General features: G+C 31.5%; 1 protein-coding gene and 1 long non-coding RNA gene across 2 annotated transcripts; both read right to left on the bottom strand.

Annotated features, from left to right (window-relative positions):
• Positions 1 to 3,434: 3,434 nt before the first annotated feature.
• LOC126780326 (alpha-tocopherol transfer protein-like) lies at positions 3,435 to 13,124 on the bottom strand. Its single transcript, XM_050504710.1, has 7 exons — positions 13,028 to 13,124; positions 6,759 to 6,949; positions 6,438 to 6,597; positions 5,499 to 5,560; positions 4,351 to 4,544; positions 4,062 to 4,266; positions 3,435 to 3,722 (listed from the first exon to the last, which is right to left on the bottom strand). The coding sequence occupies exons 2-7, from the start codon at positions 6,940 to 6,942 to the stop codon at positions 3,514 to 3,516; spliced, it is 1,014 nt and encodes a 337-aa protein (XP_050360667.1). The 5' UTR covers positions 6,943 to 6,949; positions 13,028 to 13,124; the 3' UTR covers positions 3,435 to 3,513.
• Positions 13,125 to 19,485: 6,361 nt separating this feature from the next.
• LOC126780332 (uncharacterized) lies at positions 19,486 to 20,826 on the bottom strand. Its single transcript, XR_007670481.1, has 4 exons — positions 20,722 to 20,826; positions 20,583 to 20,649; positions 20,147 to 20,329; positions 19,486 to 19,880 (listed from the first exon to the last, which is right to left on the bottom strand). It is a non-coding gene; the product is annotated as an uncharacterized LOC126780332 (long non-coding RNA).
• Between the last annotated feature and the right edge of the window lie 393 nt (positions 20,827 to 21,219).

The following is a 21,219-nucleotide window of genomic DNA, read 5'->3' as shown; positions in this document are numbered from 1 at the left end:
ATAAGAATAACTTGTTTAAAGTAAATTGTTTTGGTATTGCATTCACAGTAACATATTTGGAATACGTATTTTGTTAATTTGAATAGTATATTCGTTTGTGTACGTGTTAACATATAATAATAACGATTCACAATGCCTAAACTTATATGAAATTAATGATGTTATGTTAAAATTATTGATTTTATAATTATTGTTTTTCTCTTTCTAATGTGTGCGTTGTAAAGGGATGGCAAGTATCTTTAGTGGTTTTGTTGTGTACAAGAAAATGTTTTCGCTATTTAATTATCTATTTTTCATCTTACGTTTATATCATGTCACATAATGAATTTTGTAAACGAACCTCAACGACAAATATAGCAATATTAACAGATTTTAACTTAATTATAAGAAATTGTAATAATATGGGTGGATGAGGGTCCGGTACGATGAAGCAACACTTGTATGATATATGTCATGGAAAGTAAAAGCCACTTCCCACGGCTGGGATATAGCGTCTTCTCATTTTGAAGCGAAGGCTTGGAAGTTGTTCCACCACGTTGCTCTAGTACGGGGTTAGTGTGTGTTTGTGTAAGATATTTATAATGTTCTTATATACGTGATGTAGCGTGTTTCTCTCATTATTAAGATCGTAAAACACCGGCAAGGACCCTCATGCTATTATATCATAAGGAAATAAAAACAAGGTTTAATACTAATTACTATAATGAAAGACACACGCAAATCAAACAATCATATATTATAATGTATTATAATATAAATTCTTCTGGTAAATGTAACGCTTTATAACCAAAGTTTTCACGTCCTGAGTCCTGTTGTATGAAGTACATACGATAATAGCCTTTATTATGACGTGAGAATAGTATTTAATTGTATCAAAAACTTAGTTATCTTAGACTTACGGATCGCTGGTTTAGTTTTTAGTCAAATTCCGATGATACTCTCTACGATGAAGTGCCTAGTTGTTAGAGCCTCGATATATATAAAATATATAATGTAATGATATTTGTAATTTATGGTTATTTATATAAGTACAAACATTCAGTCCGTTAATTCAATAAACGCCTTTAATACGCTTTATAAAATATACCTTGCGTGATGACAAAGTGTACGGTTTGACTTTACAAATTTATATCATACATTAATAATAATTGCTAGCAATAGATCATTTTTTTTTTAACTATATCCACGTTTGATTCATTTCGTATTGAGCGGTATTTAAATGAAACATATAATTTTAATTTAAACAATTTGTATATTGATAGTTCAATCCACGATTACGCGCCCCCCTACTCTTTCTTTCCAATCGCTATGAGCTGTGAGTGTGGCGCGTTTTCGTGTATTGATCTAAATATAATCTGGAGATGATTTTTTTTTTTAATTTTTTAAATTTCCGGTTTAATAGTTTAGAGATTGTGACGTGTTTTCCGATTGTATCGCTTAATTTAAAAATCAAAGAGCTTTAAATGTACTTACTGTTCGTTACTTAACTACTAGTGTATTGATTGCATGTCAGTTTATACGGTTTTACGTATTCGTAGTATAATATTACGTTTCATTATATTAGAATGAAATAGTTTACAGTACTGAGATTCATAAGCAATAGAATTTTTAAGCAATAGATTAAGAAATATATTTCATTTGACAATTAAAAAAATTATTACTAATAAAATTAGGATTCCGTGATACAATAGCTTGGTCGAAAGCTGCATTGTACTTATATAGTCGTAATATTAATATGATGTAGGTAAATAATCGTCGGATTATAACGCCGTTGTTTCCCAATTGTGTTACTGTAATAAACATTTTGAAAGAATTATTAAATGAATTAATATAAATTATGATTAAATCTTGATATTGTTTAAGTTTTGTCAAAGCTAAAGTCGATTCGGTTCATAAAATTCAGCTTAAACGGATACCTAAAATAATTAAATCAATTCTTCCGATCGGCAAAGCGGGTCTGTACTGTCAGCTGTGGTAATTGAAATAGTATATAAAGAAATGCTTCTTCGTAGAGTTTGTACTGTATTTGATAGTTGCTTCGGTACCTTTTGTACGAACTTCAAAAATAAATAGATTAACTGAGATTATCGTGTAGATTTCTTGTTGAGATATTAAAATTTTGATTTAGGATTTCACTGTTGGTAATACTTTTAAGAGAAAGTTCCTAATACGCCAAAATTAAGGAGGTTTATGTTTAATGAGTCCTTGAAGCGATTTACCGCATTACTACAGTCCGTAATTAATTTCGGGCCTTAATTAGGAGTTTAAGGAATCTTTTTGATATCAACTTCATGCTACAATCCACTTCATGTGACACTTTTCGACGTAGAATATATGTAGCTCGAACAATAATAATTATATGTAATTACTATAATTGTAATTTTAGAATAGTAACGCACTATCGAACATTCGTGTTGATATAAAAATTTCCATTTGAAAATATGTTTGAAAATAAAGGCTTCTGTTTGGCTGGTATTTAATCACATACGAATTTTCGACAGTGTGTAAAGGTTCTTATTATGGAGGGTAGAGGTAAGGAGAAAGGCATATCGGTCGTCGGTCAAAAAAGTGTATCACGAAACGCATGAAATAACTCTACCATAAATTGCCAGAATGGCACTTATGTATTTTGAGAGTATTACTTGAAATTAACATTTATGCGTTAATATATTTGATAGACAGATTATTTTGAAAAAATCCTTTTCTAAGCTTGTTTTGGTGGATGTCTAACTAGTTCTCTCTAGTCACGATTAACTCTACCTGGAATTAGAATCTTCCTTAATATTCTAAACTCTAGCTCCAGCATCGCCATATCAATTTCATGAATTTTATGAGGGACACTTTTTATACACAAATATACTTATTTACCTTTACACTCCATAGTTGTTACAGTATTTTCTATATAAGACTGGTTAATGATCGCATTATTGACGTTAAATGAAAAGGTCTATAGTAATGTGGTGGTCAGTCGAACATTATTTTAGTGCCTAATACAGTATTGTGAAATGCCAAACTTCCGACATTACATATTTGAAACATTGGCGTTTGCGGTGTTGATCGAATCCGCTTTACACCAGTTAGGTAGATAAAGAGTTTTTTAATAAATAACATTGAAATAACAAAACGCATTTTTTATTTTTACCTGTTTTATTTTATTGTTTAAGTAAACTAATGTTTGTCACCTTACATTGATCATATTATTTAATTAAAAATATTTCTTACATAAAAGTTATCAGCTATTCTGTACTAATGATATTATTCAGTTCATTTAAAAAGTCATTCATTTTCGAAATTCAATGTTCTTAGTAAAATATTATTTATATATAAATACATATGTACAGATGAATAATAAAAATGTTTTATTTGTAATACTGAAAATTGTTGTTCATAGATACTTTAAATAAACACGGCTTTGTAGTAATTGATCACACATATTAAGTATATTTATCTCTTATATTACCCTTACTTTAATATTTTTCTTAAGTATATTAAGAACTAGCTATATAATGTAATTCAGTCCACTTCAAGTTTTCTAAAGTTTCCAGTAAGCCCCCGCATCGCGTCACCAACAGCATCTGTGCCTGCGCAAGTATTAGCGCCACTCCGTAGTGCCGAGACAGCACCCTCGCGCGCCGCTTCACTGTACATTTCTAAACGAACCGCCATTTTGTCGTTCAGTAACAATATATCGCGTTTGTTGGCCATTTCTATTTTCCACAGCTCTGAAAGAGAAAGGAGTTGTTTCATTTTGTATGAGACACAGACCATAACATGTACCATTTAAAAATCTGTGAATAGAATAAAGTAATTTTATTCATTCTCCTAAGGGACAACAATGAAACATTGAATTTAAACTTAGCTTTAAATATTCTATCGACATAAATAATATTTTTGAAGCAACCTCTGTCTTTCATACACTCAAAATATACATACAAAAATGTATTTAATTTGAATTAACCTTTGTTTTTAACGATAAAGCAATGATGGTAACTTGTAGTTGAAACAATTCAATGGGTACTGAATAAAAATAGTATCCGTTAGTAAATAGAAAATCAACTGACCGATCATTTCCTTCATAGGCATTACACCGCCGTACTCTTGAGGCAACAGCTTCTTATCAATCTCGACCTCGTCTATTGCGGTGTACAACTTCACACGTTTCCTTATCTTCTCAGAGATCAGACCCATTCCGAAGTCCAGAGCAAATTTGATAGTCGGATGGACATTTACGCCGTAAATCTCTTTGTGTCTTAATGGAATTGTACGCTGAAATTGATAATGATTTAAAAAATATTAGCTGATTTTAATAAAATGCGTACGAAATCCACCTCATTTATATTTCGTCCTTACCTCGCCATTTTTCACAATCCTTACGGCTTCCTTTGGAGTAAATAGTGTCATATGAGGAAAGCTAACTCCAGAACCATCTGCATAGTGAACTAGCCCCCGCACCTGGGTTTCTTCGTCCTCCATCAATGTTTCGTAACAGATACCCATAACTCTGCACATATCCTGGTTCGTGTATTTGTAAGGATCGAATACACCTATGAAATGTAAATTATAATTATAAACAAAAAAGTTTTTGTCAACGTAATGTAAGAGACTTGAAGGTCAAAGGGTCGGCTGGTAGCCATTGTTGAATTTCATTAACCAGCTCTTGGCTACAACGTTGAATGAACTGGAGGTAGGGCGTTGTGCAAGCTCGTCTGGGTAGGTATCACCTACTCGTCAGATATTCTAAAGCAAAACTGCCGTACGTGGTATTGTTGTGTTCCGGTTTTAAGGGTGAGTGACCCAGTGTAATTACAGGCACAAGGAACATAACATCTTAGTTCCTTAGGTTGGTGGCACATTGGCGGTGTAACCGATGGTTAACATTTCTCACAATGCCAATATCTATGGGCATTGGTGACCACTTACCATCAGGTGTCCCAGACCACTTACCACCAGCTCGTCCGCCAACCTATACTGTAAAAAAATTGCCTATTGGTACAAAATAATTGTAAATTGTCATCCGAATAACATAAGCTTGCGAAGATTTAAATTGATACGTCATTTTCAAGTAGATTAGAATCGAATTCCTTTATTTGGTTACAATTTAACATTCTAAATAATCATTTGGTATTTTCATTCAAGTGAAACTAATATATAGTGAATAAATCATTAAAGTCTGCCTACCTATATAAAACGTTACGAGATAAGGCAAAAAGATAAGAAGTGGTCGCTGTAGCCTGTGCTTTGTAAAAAAAATACAAAATATATACATTACTTATGTAAGTAAGTAGGTACGTACATACGCAACGTAATGTAAAAAACCACAAGACGACTTTTTTAGAATTGTGTTTTATAATAATATAACTCCAATTAAAAAGAAACAAGGTTGAAACATTTTATTACGTAAGTTTGTTTATGTGGACATTCGAATTATGTAATTATAGTTGATATTATATTAAATTGTAGAGACAAATAAAAACATGATATGTAAAAAAAATACATACCGGGCCTATAAATAACCACGCGACGTCCTAGTTTATCTTTGAAGGGGCTTACAAAAATGTACCTGAAATATTAATTTAAAGAATTGGTAAAAATGGTATGGAATCGTATTTAAATAAACGCACGATTACTGTACGGTATTGTGGTAAATATATGTTTAATATAATTAACTCATAAACTTAACATCAGATTTACTTTTACGTGTTTAGTTATTCAAGCTAAATATGAACATAAATGTATTAAATATGCTGAATCCAATTTAATATGATAGATCTGAGTGCAACTTACATTGGAAGTATCTAAATCTCTGAAACTGTCCATTTTTACACTTTGTTTTGTTCCAATAAACTTTCAATCATCATCATTCCACAGACTATCATTTATAGGTAGCTAAAGTTTCAGCCAATTCAACTCAATTTTATACCAATTTTATTGAATAAATGTTCGACGTGATTCTTTAAATTGACATCACTTTATTATTTATGAAGCGATTGAAATAAAACAAACACGAAATTTTAAGTGAAGTTAGCTACAAGACATTAGTGAAAACCGAACTCAAATTCTATAATTTCTTAAATTAGCGTGCACAAACGCACAGACAAACATACAAAATTTTTAACAATCATTGTTATGGGTTCTATTGCATAAAGGCCCCCCCGGTAATCGTTTTACTTATATATCTTCCATGTATAGACAGCGATCAAATACAGATTTATTATGTGTATATAATATTATAGGTGAAACTATGCAGATGAACTATTGGTAAACTTCGTAGATTTACGAAATTTCATAATGTGTATTATCGCCATAGATCTGTTTTAAATTGTTGATAATGAAGAAGCGAAACGTCATTAGCATAGAAGCACTCAAAATTATAAAACAAAAATCTGTTTTATTAATATAGCTAAACTATGTCTAGGGAGATTTTAAATATGAGTTACCCTAAGTCAATGATTTCAGTCATAACGGGCAAAGTATAGTCCAGCTGATTGAAGGCGATACCCCAGGATTGTCTGAGAAGTATGTAGCGTTCAATCGCCTCTTGGGCCATTGGGACGCTGAATTTCTTCGCGCGTAAATAACGTAGCAGAAAGTTTCCATCTGAAAATATAATCTAAAATTAATAAATTTGGGATTTATCATTGACACTTATTTGAAAAGCTTAATTTTTATATTTCACTATCACTAACAATATTATCGGAATGCGAGAAATGAAAGTCAACAACGAACTATAAATATATGAGGTTTCAGCTTATTCTTACCCATTCTGATTGCAGAAAACTTAGGGTTCTGTTCCATCCAGCATCTCAGCGCCTGGAGTGCTTGAGACCTAGAGTTTTCGGTTTCTCTTAACTGCTCCTCAGCTATCGCCTGGGTTTCCGCTGACAGAGGACACTTATATTCCTCAGCGGGGGTCAAGTAGCGTTTCGATAATCTTCGTGACATTTTGCTTCTAGTTACAAAAAAGGTCACCTATTATTTTATTTATTTTTATTCATTTTATAAAACAGATAGGAGGATGGGGAAATGGACCACCAGGTATTAAGTGGTCACCACCATCTATATCCATTGGCGCCGTAAGAAATATTAGCCATTCCTTATAAACCCAATGTGTCAGCAACCTTGGGAATTAAGATGTTATGTCCATTGTGCCTTGAGTTACACTAGGTCATTTACCCTTCAAACCGGAACATAACAATACAAGAGTTGCGGCTTCGCGGTAGAATATCTGATTAATAGGTATCAGACGGGCTTGCATAAAGTCCTTCCACCAAGTATAGATCTATTTAACTATTTTAAGCTATTAAATACATGGCAACAATTTTAATGACCCTTGAAGATTTAAAAATATGTATTATTATGAATATAATTTAAATTTTAAGGAGCTTTCCTCTTTCGACGCCTTAAGCGATATTAATAATAATATAGAAATAAGTTAAATCTATTGTATTTCTGAATCAGTACTGCCGCAGCAGTTCAGCGGGCCAACCTGAGATTAACATTTCGCTTACATTAAGTAATATCAGGCAATAGACGAATAAACAATCATTTCTATACAACTTCATTTGTCTATACTACACAATTATTAGATTCATTGCACTATCCGTGCATATGAATCCCAAAAATAAGCGTTAAAAGTAACAACCGCTTTTAGAACAATGTGACTACTCTTATGGCACGACTAATATTTCGAGAAGCCAGACCTTATATTTCTTGTTAAACACAACGTTAGCGTGATTTAAAATACATGTGGTGCCACCTAGGTCCTAAACGAGCAGTACAGGAACTATAATTATACCTAAGTATAGATATAAATGTTAGGGGATGAAAATTTTGCGCACTAGGCCCAAAGCGACTTCACTAGCGCCACCCAATCTCGCGAATTCTATCTAGCAACAACTGACACTAGAGGGCAGAGTGGAAAACCTCACAATATTTTTTTAGGATAACTCTATTGCAGAATTACTTAGTTTCTATTCATATCATTAAACACTTCAAAATTTGAAGCTGATAGATCTCACGTGTCATCTCTTTTATACGTGACATTTGGTAAATAAAATAAAAAAATATCTCGGCTTAGTCGTGGATAATCAGCTTACGTGGAAATATCATATTGACAAAACACGTAAAAAACTTCTCTCAACAAACGGTGCTGTGCGAGGTATAATACGATGCCTTCCGAAAAGTGTATGTTATACTATTTATAATTCATTAGCTAAACCACATTTGGACAGCCAAAACCAATCTACAAAAATTACAAACAACACAAAATAAACTCATAAAGACTCTATTTAAATACAACTACTTATCCGTAACAGCCTGTTAATGTCCCACTGCTGGGCTAAAGGCCTCCTCTCCTGTTTTTTTTTTTTTTGAGGAGAAGGCTTGGAGCTTATTCCACCACGCTGCTCCAATGCGGGTTGGTGGAATACACATGTGGCAGAATTTCAGTGAAATTGTCACACATGCAGGTTTCCTCACGATGTTTTCCTTCACCGTAAAGCACGAGATGAATTATAATCACAAATTAAGCACATGAAAATACAGTGGTGCTTGCCCGGGTTTGAACCCACGATCATCGGTTAAGATTCACGCGTTCTTACCACAGGGCCATCTCGGCATCATACAACTACTTAACACCTACTATAAAAATTTATAAGGAAACGAAACTAATGAACCTAACTCAAATCCATAGTTATAGCACCTGCATTCATATTGGAAAAATCCTTACAAAAGATATACACTCTCAAATTACTTTCACGAAAAAAAAAATATTCATAAGCGAATGATTAGAAATGCTAATAACATATGTTTAGGCCCATCAAAGACAAACTACGGCAAGAAAAAGTATTTTGTTTGAAGGAGCACGCACCTACAATAATTTGCCGAAGGACATCAAAGATATAAAATCGCTACATAATTTTAAAAAATGTCTTAAAAGCCACATTTTAAAGGATTCTTCTTAAAATTCAATTTAATATTATATAAAATTAATATAATACCTAATAACACTACACTACTCCTAACTTAAAATAACATTACTTATGGATATATCTCATGTAAAATAACTACTAAAACTACTACTCAACTATGTATGTATACTAAGATAATAATAATGTACCAGAGAATACTGTTAATGTACACTTATTGTAATCAATTATACATTTTACATATGACAATAATCATGTAATATTAAATTAGTTGATTTATATATGTATATTTATAAGCATTATCGTAAATAAATACACACATATATTGTGCATTGCCTGTCTATATAATGAACAATCGCACACCAAAATTTAAAAATATAAAATTTAAAAACATCAATCAATCAATCAATCAATCAACAGCCAATCGTTGTCCACTGCTGAACATAGGCCTCTCTCAAGGTGCGCCAAAGCTCCCTGTCCTCCGCCTTCCGCATCCAGTTGGTGCCCGCCACCTTCTTAAGGTCGTCGGACCACCTGGCTGGAGGGCGCCCTACGCTGCGCTTGCCGATTCGCAATAAAAACATCAGACGAGTCTAATGTGTCGCCTCCCTTACTTGTCTTTAATTTGTATACGCACTACATTTATTCATTTTTTATGTTTCTTTTTACTAGACTATCCTACTTCACGTCACAAGCTACTCGTACTTGCTTGCACTGTACCGATATACATATTATATTATTATGTTACTATAACATTCATTGTTTCACTGCGTACTCCTATTCGATTTAAACAATTTTTTATTCTTATTGTTCTGTAATTTTCTCTGTAAGTGATTCGAATGTAAATCTTTTGAGAAAATAAATGTCTTTAATCGTAAATAGTACCGTCAAACTAGGAATTTACCTCGGAATGAAAGATAATAAGCGGAAACTCGTATACACCTTAATTTTGACGTTCTTAAATTTATAATATAAATGATAGATAATCGTGAAAGACCGATTTTTGTCACCTTTGACCTTAAATAACTTAAGATTTTATGAGACTTGAGAAAACTCTTTAAACACCAAAATGAATGTGTATACAAATTACCAGTTTATTATCTCTCATTCGGAGATTTACCATTTTTTATGCTTATGAACTAGCTTCGATACAAGCCAGAAAAAGAAAAAGAAAATATACGATAACATTTATTTTTGATAAGTACCTAGTAGGTACCTACTTTTTTTCTTGTTCCTATTTTGCTCGAAGATATTTGATATTTCTCTTAAAGTTATTCATTCATTATTAGTGACATTTTTAAGTAGTACCTAAATGTAACTTACAGACCCCTGAATAACAAAAACCAATCGATTACATTTTACCTAATAACACTCAAACAACATTATATATATTCATGTACAGTTATCATCTAGGGAAAATGTTGATTTTACTATGCACAAAAGATCCGAAATTCGTTTTTGTTTTATTAATACCATGTATTTAATAGCTATTTGTAATCACGAATTTAATGATTTAATGTAGATTTATTTAATATTTTATCAATAAATTAATATGTTTTAACATCAAAACGTGTTTTCACAAGCAAGCCAGCTGATTAGCAAACATTTCACATCTTTAGTTGCCCCCTCAACTTGTCTCAGCAGATCTTTCAAGACATCCGTAATAGATAATGTTTCTTTAAAATTTCACAAGTGACTTGCAAGATATTTATTTGCTCTTACACCTGTGTAGCAAGCGCCAAGTAATATCAGATTTACAAACTTCGCCCACTGTCTCACGCAACGTTGGGTAACTTGCGGCTACATTCAATGCTTGAGCAATATTATAATTTTTCATTATTACATAAGCTTCGATATTCGGACCCCACTCTTGAGATAGCGATTGCGATGGCAAATAATTGGATCGAAATGAAAGGGTCATATACATAACTACTAAATGGCGTCGACAATTACTACGCTGTCTCTTTCCCGCGCGTTAAGATTCAACTTGATTTTTGTCTAATTTAGGTTCAATTGCATTTTCTACGATTGTTTTTATGACACTACTTACATATAATAATTTAAATTAAGTATTTTTGATTTGCCTAAAGGTTGAGAAATAGATAATGGCTTTATTCAGTCACTTTTGACTACAGAATTTTATGAGCCAATATATATATTTTAATTAATAAATAAAAAAAAGGATCTTGTATAATTAAGAACCAATTTAATTAATCACAATATCGATAATCAGAACAATGTTTGATCATTAATTGAGTTTATTTACGCTTTGAGCCACATGCCAAATGATTATGGCTACCTGCTGTTAGAAATATGTCAAATCTTTAAAAAATATTAAATTTTCTATGATCTCATCCCAATATTATTCATTAGACTTGACAGTTAATACGTAGGTACCTAAATAGGGTATAGTTGAATAAACAAAGCCTATTGTCTATTTTTTAAATTAAATTATTTAGTATTTTTTTATTTACTGTCATTAGACATTGCCTAGAAATGTGTATTTTTTTAGATTAATTTTCATATTTTTATCTTTATTAATTTACTTATTAAAATAGCGCTGTTGGATTACTAAACAATTATTACAAAATAAAAAAAAATGTATAATATATACCGAAATACTTATTAAATAACTTTATATTTATCTATGTTATTCTCTGATAAGGAAGCTTTCTGTACGTGAAAGAATTTTTAAAATCGGTTAAGCAGTTTTTGACTTTATTATGGATATACAGTATACAGTAACAGCCTGTTAATGTCCCACTGCTGGACTAGGGCCTCCTCTCCATTTTGAGGAGAAGGTTTGGAGCTTATTCCACCACGCTGCTCCAAAGCAGGTTGGTAAAATACACATGTGGCAAAATTTCAATGAAATTAGACACATGCAGGTTTCCTCACGATGTTTTCCTTCACCGTAAACATATAACAAAATAACGATGGATAACAAATAACAGAATCAAATTTCACTTCTTTATAATATTAGTATAAATATAAAAATGTACATAAAAATTAAGAAACTAATATGAAACCATGTTGTGTTTTGATCAATATATAATGATTGAATAGTAACAAATTATTCTCATTAAATAAAATTTTGGTAGACAATTAGAATTATTAAACAACTTTTGACCTTAAAGGATCCAAGTGATTTATCCTAGAGCACAATGTGTAGGTATAATTTTTCAAGCATCGTGTCGAAAGCAATCTCTAATTGCAAGTGTGGGATAATTTTTATGTTCAAAAAACGCTTAAATATATTTAAATTAATTTATATGGTATTTACTTAAATCCTTCATCGCATATAATTTGAACTAAAATTATATTATGTTTTTATAAATTAATATTGTGTCATAAAAAAGTTAACTTGACTAAACTATTAATAGTGATATATAAATATAATTTAATATAAAAATAAATAAAATTACTGGCGTTGATTTTTTTTAAATCTACAAATCAAACGAAAATATTCTTTGGCATCTTTGCCGTTTTATTTTATTGTAAAAGTAATAAATTAAAAAAAATATTTATTACTACTATAATAAACTGTCTCCGGTGTGCGCTCTGAATCTAGATGTATGTAGCTATTATAATATGAAAGTTTTATAGAAATTAAACCAGTTTTTGGATGATACTGGAAAAAAGTTAATTAAATAACTATTTTTTATAATTAGGGTTTTAGATTTATTGTAATTTATAACATATAATATTTTAGCGATATTCTTTATCGTTGGTTTTTTTCCGGACTTACTTTAGATACTAATTAAGTAAATATCCAGAGCACTTAATTTTTAATAAATATTTATATATATAAATATATCGGCATTTCTTTACTTAAATTATTTCGTTCAATATTAAAATATATCAAATATAAAACACTAAAAACGTAATAAATAAACAATATGTAAATACAAAAAAAAAAATATTCAAATAAAATAGTAAGTCGCTTAGCTATTAATGTTGTACTTTGTATAATCAATTTAAACTGTGGTTCGCATAGCAATGAATTTTTAATTAAAAATAAACTTTTATACATTATAATTCCTTTTGAAGTTTTATCATTATCTATAATAATGAAATACAATTATTAAAGAAAAACTTACTTGTCAAAAAATCCCGCCAAAATTGAACGAAATTTATCAATCTGACGTGTACACTAAACAACACACCGGCGTGTACTGGGCACTTGTGAAATGGTTCACGGGCTTTTGCTCCCCGATGATGTAGTATCTCTGAAGTCTCTCAGATATTACAGTACGAAGTTAAGACACTGCTGGTGAATGGCTCAGAGCTTGACAACATTTTGTAAAGCACAAATTGTAACTTGTTAACCGTGTTCAAAACATTTTGCAATCCCTGTTTGAGCTATCCAAAGTATTCATTCTAAGCTATAACAATATATAAAACTTAATAAAATTCAGTATCTATATTAGATCGTAGTGACTATCGATAACTGAAAGTACCACATGGAAAACTTAGCTGAATCGGTTGAGTAAAATAGGATTCAAACTATGCAAGATTTAATCATAAAATTGTAACAGAAGAAATTAGAGAAAAAAATAAATAAAATAGAGCAAAATTATATGGTAAAGAATTATTAATAATTAATTAGGACGTTTACTACATTCGGTTAGTCTAAGGACTTATTTAGTATTAAATTGATTAGAAAAAAAAATGGATGTGTTGTATAATGTATTCGACCTTTGCAAATGTCCTTAATTATTTTCTATACATTCTCAGTATCTTGTTTTTGTAAAATTAATGTTTAAAACGTTTTTAAATAATAATGAAGTATTCTATGAGTCCGTACTATGGTCAATAGAGAGTTTTCGGTAAATATATTTCCTAAGTATTCCTTATTAGATAAAAAATTACGGTTATACTAATAAACGCTGCGGCTATTTAGTTAAACACTGATTTCGCATTTTCTCTCATTATTAATTTGACATTCGAAAGAAGAGCATTGCTGAACGCATCGCTAAACAACGTTCGCTTTTATTATAATAAGCTAAAACAAAAGATACCAGTGTTGATTTTTTTTATCGAAGAAAAGATTTACTTACGGTATTACTAAACTAAAAACGTAAACATAGCGAAGAAAATCAAAGGTTTGACATTACTGAATTTTTCTCTCGCTACACTGATCGTTATATAAATCAAATTATAGCAAACATTGCGTATAACATTAAGGTCAGCGCGATTTGAATCAAATTTCGTTGAAAACTGTTGCAATTATTATATAATGGTGTTTTCCGCACACATGACATATTTAGGAACATTTTGTTTGGCCAATTTGAATTTGAACGTCTTTGATTCAAATGTATCATTGTTAAAAAACTGTTCATTTAACATAATCATATTATAATAAATGATAATATTAATCCTGAAGAGGCTGGACTTGATACATACCTACTAAATACTTATGATCACAAATTTGAAGTGTGGATTTTTTTTTTCTAGAGGAAATTGATGTAATGGGTCGATTTTGTGAATCCCCGATTTTTGGATATCTCCACGTTTCAAGGTCACCAGAATCCAAATCCAACGTTTTTTGTGTGTTCGTATGTGCGTTACTTATTATCTGTAGCCTCGATTATCTCGCGAACAAAAAATGATATTGATATGGGACTGAGGACTCATTCGTAATAACATAATTAAGAAGTGAAAAATCGGTCCAGCTGTTTTTAGTAAGAATAAAAAGCCTAAAAAAATAAAGCTATACTATAACTATTTGTCGAAGTTATGATCATTTCAGCATAAGCCATATAAAATATTTTTAGCCATTGAAGGTTTAACATTAATGTCTGATAATTATATATAATGTGTCTGATAATTATTTAATGTAATTATAAAAATAATAAATTAGTTGGAAATTGATTTGAAAATGTATTAAATAGTTTTTTAGTCCTCACCTCTGGGAAGTTAGTCGTGAGAACCTCACGGGTCGCACCCAGTTTTATTTTGCTATGTCCAAAAATTAGGCGATTTTAATTCGCTAGTGGGAAAACTGAGCAATTATATAATTATCGTATACTTTGTGGTTTTATCTTGGCTGAACAAGTCAAAGAAACAAAAAAATAATGTTAATTAAAAAATAATAAGTCTTATTATAATACAATATAATAACAATAATTATAAAATATAATGTCTAAGGTACATACTGTGATACATACTATAAAACGAGTGCATACAAAGATATATTATCAAAATTCGTTAAATATAGGTTTTAAGGTTAGGAAAGCTTTCAGTTCGCCACTTTATCCGCATCAAAGTATCACTTTGATCCTGTCCTTATTCAGGTACTGGGGTACCTCTACAAGTAGGTATCTTAAATTTCGTTACGATTGATTTAGTCGTGATGGTGATTTGATAATCAGACCGACAGAACTGATTTTGGCTTAAATAACATCAAATAAATGTTATTTTATATAAGACTTAATAAAGAAACTCCCTATACATAGTCGTGATAAGGAAATAAACAGTTAAACAGATTTACTTATACATTTATAAATAATCTACAATGCAGTTTTATATATCATCAAGTAAATTTATTTATATATAAGATAGTTTTAATATGTATGTTAAAACATTTCAGAATAATTTGAAAATTCTACAACTAGAGTTAAGACCGAATTTAATAAATGTGTTCATAAATAAATAAGTAAGTACCATTTGCAAGACGGCTACAAGTTAACGATAGTGTTGCTCGGCTGTTCGACTGGCGTGACGACACACACCACATGAGTCAACGACATGAGAAAGGCACTATCAGGCCAAGGTTGCAATTGAAAAGGGCACGCCATAGTGAATGGAAATTTGAATCTTTCATTAGAATATATTGACATATTTATAATAGTAATTTTTTGTACCTTTTTTTTAAAGCTTTCATCTTACAGTTAATGGGAAGTAGGAAATTAAGAATATTATTACTTTTTTGTAACAAATTATGTTTCAAGTTTTATTACAGTAACTTTATTATTTGATAATAATTTAAAATCTGCATAAATATATAATTATAATAATAAATATTTTTAGAAATATTAATTGTCTTTTGTTCCAAGTAATTACGTTATTACCTACGTAAGCCATGAAAAATGTATTTAATAATTAATAATTATTACACATATAATAGAAATTTGTATGGTGATTATTTATCCACTTGGTTATTTACTTAATAGACAATCATTATATCTTTGCTTTCTATCTAAATATAATCTCAACATCTGTAGATAGATCAACCCTTTGTCGTACACTGCTGGAAATAGATCTCTCAAATGGCACGCCAATGAGTTTGATCTTCAGCTCTCAATCTCCATCCGCTGCTAGCCTCTGCGCATTTCGTCACTCCATCTAGCTAGAGGGCGCTCTACGTTATATTTTCCAAGGCGTAGTCTCCACTCCAGAGCACGTCTTCTCCAGCGGTTGTCGGTTCTGCGACATATGTGACCAACCCACTGCAACTTCAGCTTACTAATAATGCTTTGGGGCTATGTCGATAAATTTGGTTCTCTGTCGGATCGCCACATTTGTGATCCGATCCTCAGAGAAACTCCGTGCATAGGCCTCTCCATAGCTCGTTGTGTAACCTCAAAATGGTGGACCAAAAGCACTGTCAGTTTCCACAGTTTCTTAACTCCGTAGGTGATAGCCGGTAAGACGCACTCGTTGAAAACTTTTGTCTTTAAGCATTGCGGTATCCGTGACGAAAAGACTTGACCAAGTTTTCTATATGCTGCCCAGCTCAGCTATACTCTTCTACGTGTCTTCTAAGCCCCAACTACAAAGTTTGCCCAAGGTAGACATACTCTGAACAACTTCGAGAGGAACTCCGTTAAGAGTGCCGTTAAGTTTCAGGTTGACGTGTTCATTGAACATTATCGTGGTTTTGTCCAAGTTCATCGAGAGACCAATTCGAGCAGAAGAATCAGCCAGGCTGCTTAGTATATACAGCATGTCTTGCACAGTTTTTGCCACGATGACGATATCGCCTGCAAATCTCAGGTGTCAAAAGATAGTCGCTGTTTATGTTTATGCCCCGCCTTTCAAAGTGCAGCGTCTTGAACATATCCACTAAAGCTATTTACTAGTGAACAACAAAATCCCCTTGCCTGTGAATGCAGGAGAATAGGGTCAGACTGCTGATTTTGTGCTTTGACGGTCTAATTAAGTCTTATATAACAGCAGCGTCACCAAATTAAATTTAAAAACTGTAAAAAAGTAGATAAGTGAGAACAAAAGATTATCAACTTAGATGACAATGCGGAAGTGTCAGTATCACCTAAGTTAATGCGAAGCTTGACCATTTTATATCAAGTGACCGATTTACTTGTTTGTCTGTTATCAAATATTGATTACATGGAGCAGAGCATAATAGAGCAGAACCAATTCGACTCGAGCAAAACCACAAGAAATATTACAATACTTAACATTTGTTACAGTGCATAATCTAAAAACACATTATACTTAGAATGAACTTCCCTATTGCACTCAAAGTGTGTCAGTGGTCCATTGTCGAGACGTTATGTCAACATTTTGTCGTCTTGGTCACCGCAAACAGAAACTTGTTTCACAAATATGCCTGAAGGTGACCTTCACGCAGCTTTTAAATGAAAACTACACAAAAAACTTGATGCGCGTGTGATTTTGGATACTAAATTAGCCGAAATAATCGACCGATGGAATTATAGATAATAGTGATTATAAGAAAATAGTTTTAAAAACGTATATTTATGTACATATATGAGTATAGGATTATCGGACTAATCAGATCATTGCGTAAATCCTAGGATGACTATAAAAAAGACGTGAAAAAGACTTACTTATATCACAAACCAACATTCACATCATATATATGTATATATATATATATATGTATATATATATATATATATACATATCAATACGTAAAAATAAATACGTTTCTAAATATAAGATGGAAGTACAACATTCACCAACTTTGAGTTAGATTAAAATGTCGTAAGAGGAAGAAACAAAATGAACACAAACAAATGCATTTTACAATGTTTATAATTTCCCCCTATTATATCTAAACTACAGACAGGGCCGAATTAGGTATCTACCATTTTTTTAATCTCGCCTCGATAAATCGTCGAGATGTGTATCTTGTTTGTTATGTGATCGAGTGCCTGTCTTCAGTACGATTAGCAAAACCATAACCCACCGCACCATGCCTTATAATCGGGCGTATCCTCCCACAAGCAGGAGGAAGATGCCTTGCTAGCTGATGGAGATATATACCAAAGCAGATCACTTACATCAGTTTAAATGTGATTGTAACGTGCCTACGTTTGACGCAGCAAGTAAGATGGGAGTGGACTGACCCCAGGTCCTCTTCTTTTCTTCTTGTTGTGAAGTCTTGTCATTAAAGAGCCATAATCCCCTCCGCCTCTCCTGACCCTTGACGAAACCCTTAACATACGTGTCCACCCGATACCATTACAGATGTTCCATTAGAAAATAGCTCCAAGAGCTTTGTAATACTATTTTCAGTATATGCTAGACAGTTCTGTAACTGAAAGAGGCTGATAGAGGGTCGAACCAAATCGCTTCAAAATTTTTGCTTTTAAGATTCAAAAATAGATTTTAATTACAAAAGAAACGCGGTGTCATTGCCACTTTAGTTTGCCTTTTGTCCAATCCGTACCTGGTTTAGCAACAAGATTCAGATGAAGATGATTAAGAGTTTTGCAGTGAAACTTGATTATTGCGGTTTGTAGGCAGATGCTTTCAACTAAAATAACTACTGCTTTAATACTGGCAGATTTGATGCTATTTTTTATATATAAAATTAGAATAAATCTGTTCCTTAATAAGAAGTATAAAGTTGAAAATTAATACATAAATGATATATTTTTACCAAGTTCTTTAAAATTATATTTTATTTGATAATAAGCGGTGCCTAAAATATATTTCAATGGTTTGAGATAAACAAACATTAAATATACAGAAACCATGCCATGAGATAATAGCTCTGCTATATAATACACTACAAACAGTTATTATTATATTATTTTTATTTACAATACACTTCCTCGTTTGTCTAGTAGCTAAAACCTAGAAACTAGAAGCGACCGCGGACCTTGGAAGTGAGTACACTTCCCTGCCTCGAAAAGCATGTAAAGTCATTGGTCCTACGCCCTAACTCTCCAATCGTGTCGGATTTTCCGTCTCATCGAATGTTGAGACTAACGGACAACTAGACAAAGAGACTGATCGCACAACTGGATTTCCCTTTCTGCTAAGGCGTTAAGAGCTTGTTCCGGCAGGCTGCTCCACTGCAGGATCCGTCCTAGCACAATATATTTCGTCACATACAAGTTTTCTGATGATATTTTTTTACCGCCGAGGACGATATTAATAATACAAAAACAAAATATGCGAAACCAATCAGGGGTTCTAGAACATGCGATCCTTAGTAAGATTCATGCGTGTGGTTTTTAATTTTATTATGTTCATAACGAGTTGTATTTATTAAATTTTAATAGTGAAAAAATTAAATGAATAAATAAAATACATATGTAGAGTAATATTTAATGAGAAATAATATCTAAAAATATATTAAACGTTTATAACATTGAATTTCTTATATGCAAAAAAACAACATTTGAATAAATTACAAATACATAAGTTGAATAGGTATTACGAAAGTATTTCTTTATAAATCGAAAACATCGTTAGAGCATTGTACGCGGTCCGCTGTTACGTTGTTAGTTACCAAACACTTATTAAAAAATGCCGTCAACTGTCGGCTGTTTTGCAATTTTCAAATTATTGTTATATAACAATTGCAGATGGCTTATATTGTTTAGACGCTGCAATATTATTTGGTCTTAATAATTATACATTAAATTATATAGGTTATATTCTTTTATATATTCGTTCTTATTCATCTTAATCTTCATCTGTTATGAAGCTTGTAATATATACAGCCGTTTCCTTTAAACGATAAAACATTTTATTTTGCGTCGACAAATATTTGGCCTACAAGGCATTACAATTGTATGGACAACATCTGTACATATAATTATATGTATACAAATGTAAAAGTTTCACTTGGGTCTTAACTTGAAATAAAGGGACTAAGTTGAGTCGCAATGAATTTGGGGAATATAAAAGAAACATTGAGCTTATTATGGTCCCCTAACCAAACCCAAATATATACAGCTCATTATAATATATAATACATATACACCAATACTTACACTACTACAATAATTTTGTTTACGTATAATCTATAAATCCAGATGAAAGGATGCGACCCACTTGAGTCAGGAAAATCAACAGGAAGGTAAAGGCGACGCAGATGAACACAATTTCGACCAAGTCGAAGTGGCTGCAAAAAGTAGATTTCATCGGGAATTCGAAATCAGCCCCCAAGCCCATGTCTGCGAACAAACGATGAAAAAAATATTCGTCCAGCTTTAAGTAAAGGTCTTAAGATATAAATTATTCTTAAATAATGTTTTTTTGCACTGCCGATTATACAATAATGAGTAATATTCGTATATAGGTAATAATTGTTGGTAGGCGTCGATCTTATTCTGGGGCGAAAATACATTGCAGATTTTTGCAGCAAAGGTTAAAAATATACACGTTAATGTATGTTTAATATATATAAAAATGCAATAAAAACTTTACCGTAGGTATATTGCTCGGCTTATTATGCAGATCCTTGAAAGTTATTTTCAGGAAAAAAAATTAAGTTCTGCAAAAAATACATTTATTAATTTTTTATATAACTATTCGATAAAATGATAATATATACTTAGGTACCTACTTTTTTTGTACGTATCTCATCTTTTCTCGTCAAATTTACCCTTTTATTACATTTTTATTTAGTTTATAAATTATTAACTAAAATTTAATGGCATCATCTTTTACGTTTTGATATGAAATGACGGAAAGATTATGAAAGATGACATAAAAAAAAATTAAAAAAAAACTGTTACTTTAATATTATTTCAGAGCCATCTAGTTTATTTAACTAAAACTTCTTTGGTAGCTACTACCACAGCTAAAGTATTCGTCATTTCTGACAAAACGATTGCACTGATGTTTCGTGTGTGTTAGATGTATGATAATAGATGGCGTTGTTGTAGAACATAATTTTATAAAATATTTATTATTGTATATTGTAATTTTTAAGTAATAAAAAACACATATTTTGTTCGGCAGACAGTATTTTTTTAATTATAACAGTTCTTCCGAAAAGTTAAAAAAAAAACAAACTGTTTGTTTGTTATTGCCAGGTGCTTGTAACCGCCAACCGGCGTTC

The sequence above is a fragment of the Nymphalis io genome, chromosome Z, assembly GCF_905147045.1.
Source record: "Nymphalis io chromosome Z, ilAglIoxx1.1, whole genome shotgun sequence".
Taxonomy (NCBI): Eukaryota; Metazoa; Arthropoda; class Insecta; order Lepidoptera; family Nymphalidae; genus Nymphalis; species Nymphalis io.
The sequence above is the reverse complement of the archived record's forward strand: the minus strand, read 5'-3'. Positions and strand labels throughout refer to the sequence as shown.

What these genes read in the sequence shown, in the direction of transcription:
- LOC126780326 (XM_050504710.1), bottom strand. Translation starts at nt 6,942, where the DNA reads ATGTCACGAAGATTATCGAAACGCTACTTGACCCCCGCTGAGGAATAT. An exon ending in GTTTTCTGCAATCAGAATGG is followed by an intron (nt 6,598 to 6,758) that starts GTAAGAATAAGC and finishes TTATATTTTCAG; the next exon opens with ATGGAAACTTTCTGCTACGT. An exon ending in GGATTGTGAAAAATGGCGAG is followed by an intron (nt 4,267 to 4,350) that starts GTAAGGACGAAA and finishes TATCAATTTCAG; the next exon opens with CGTACAATTCCATTAAGACA.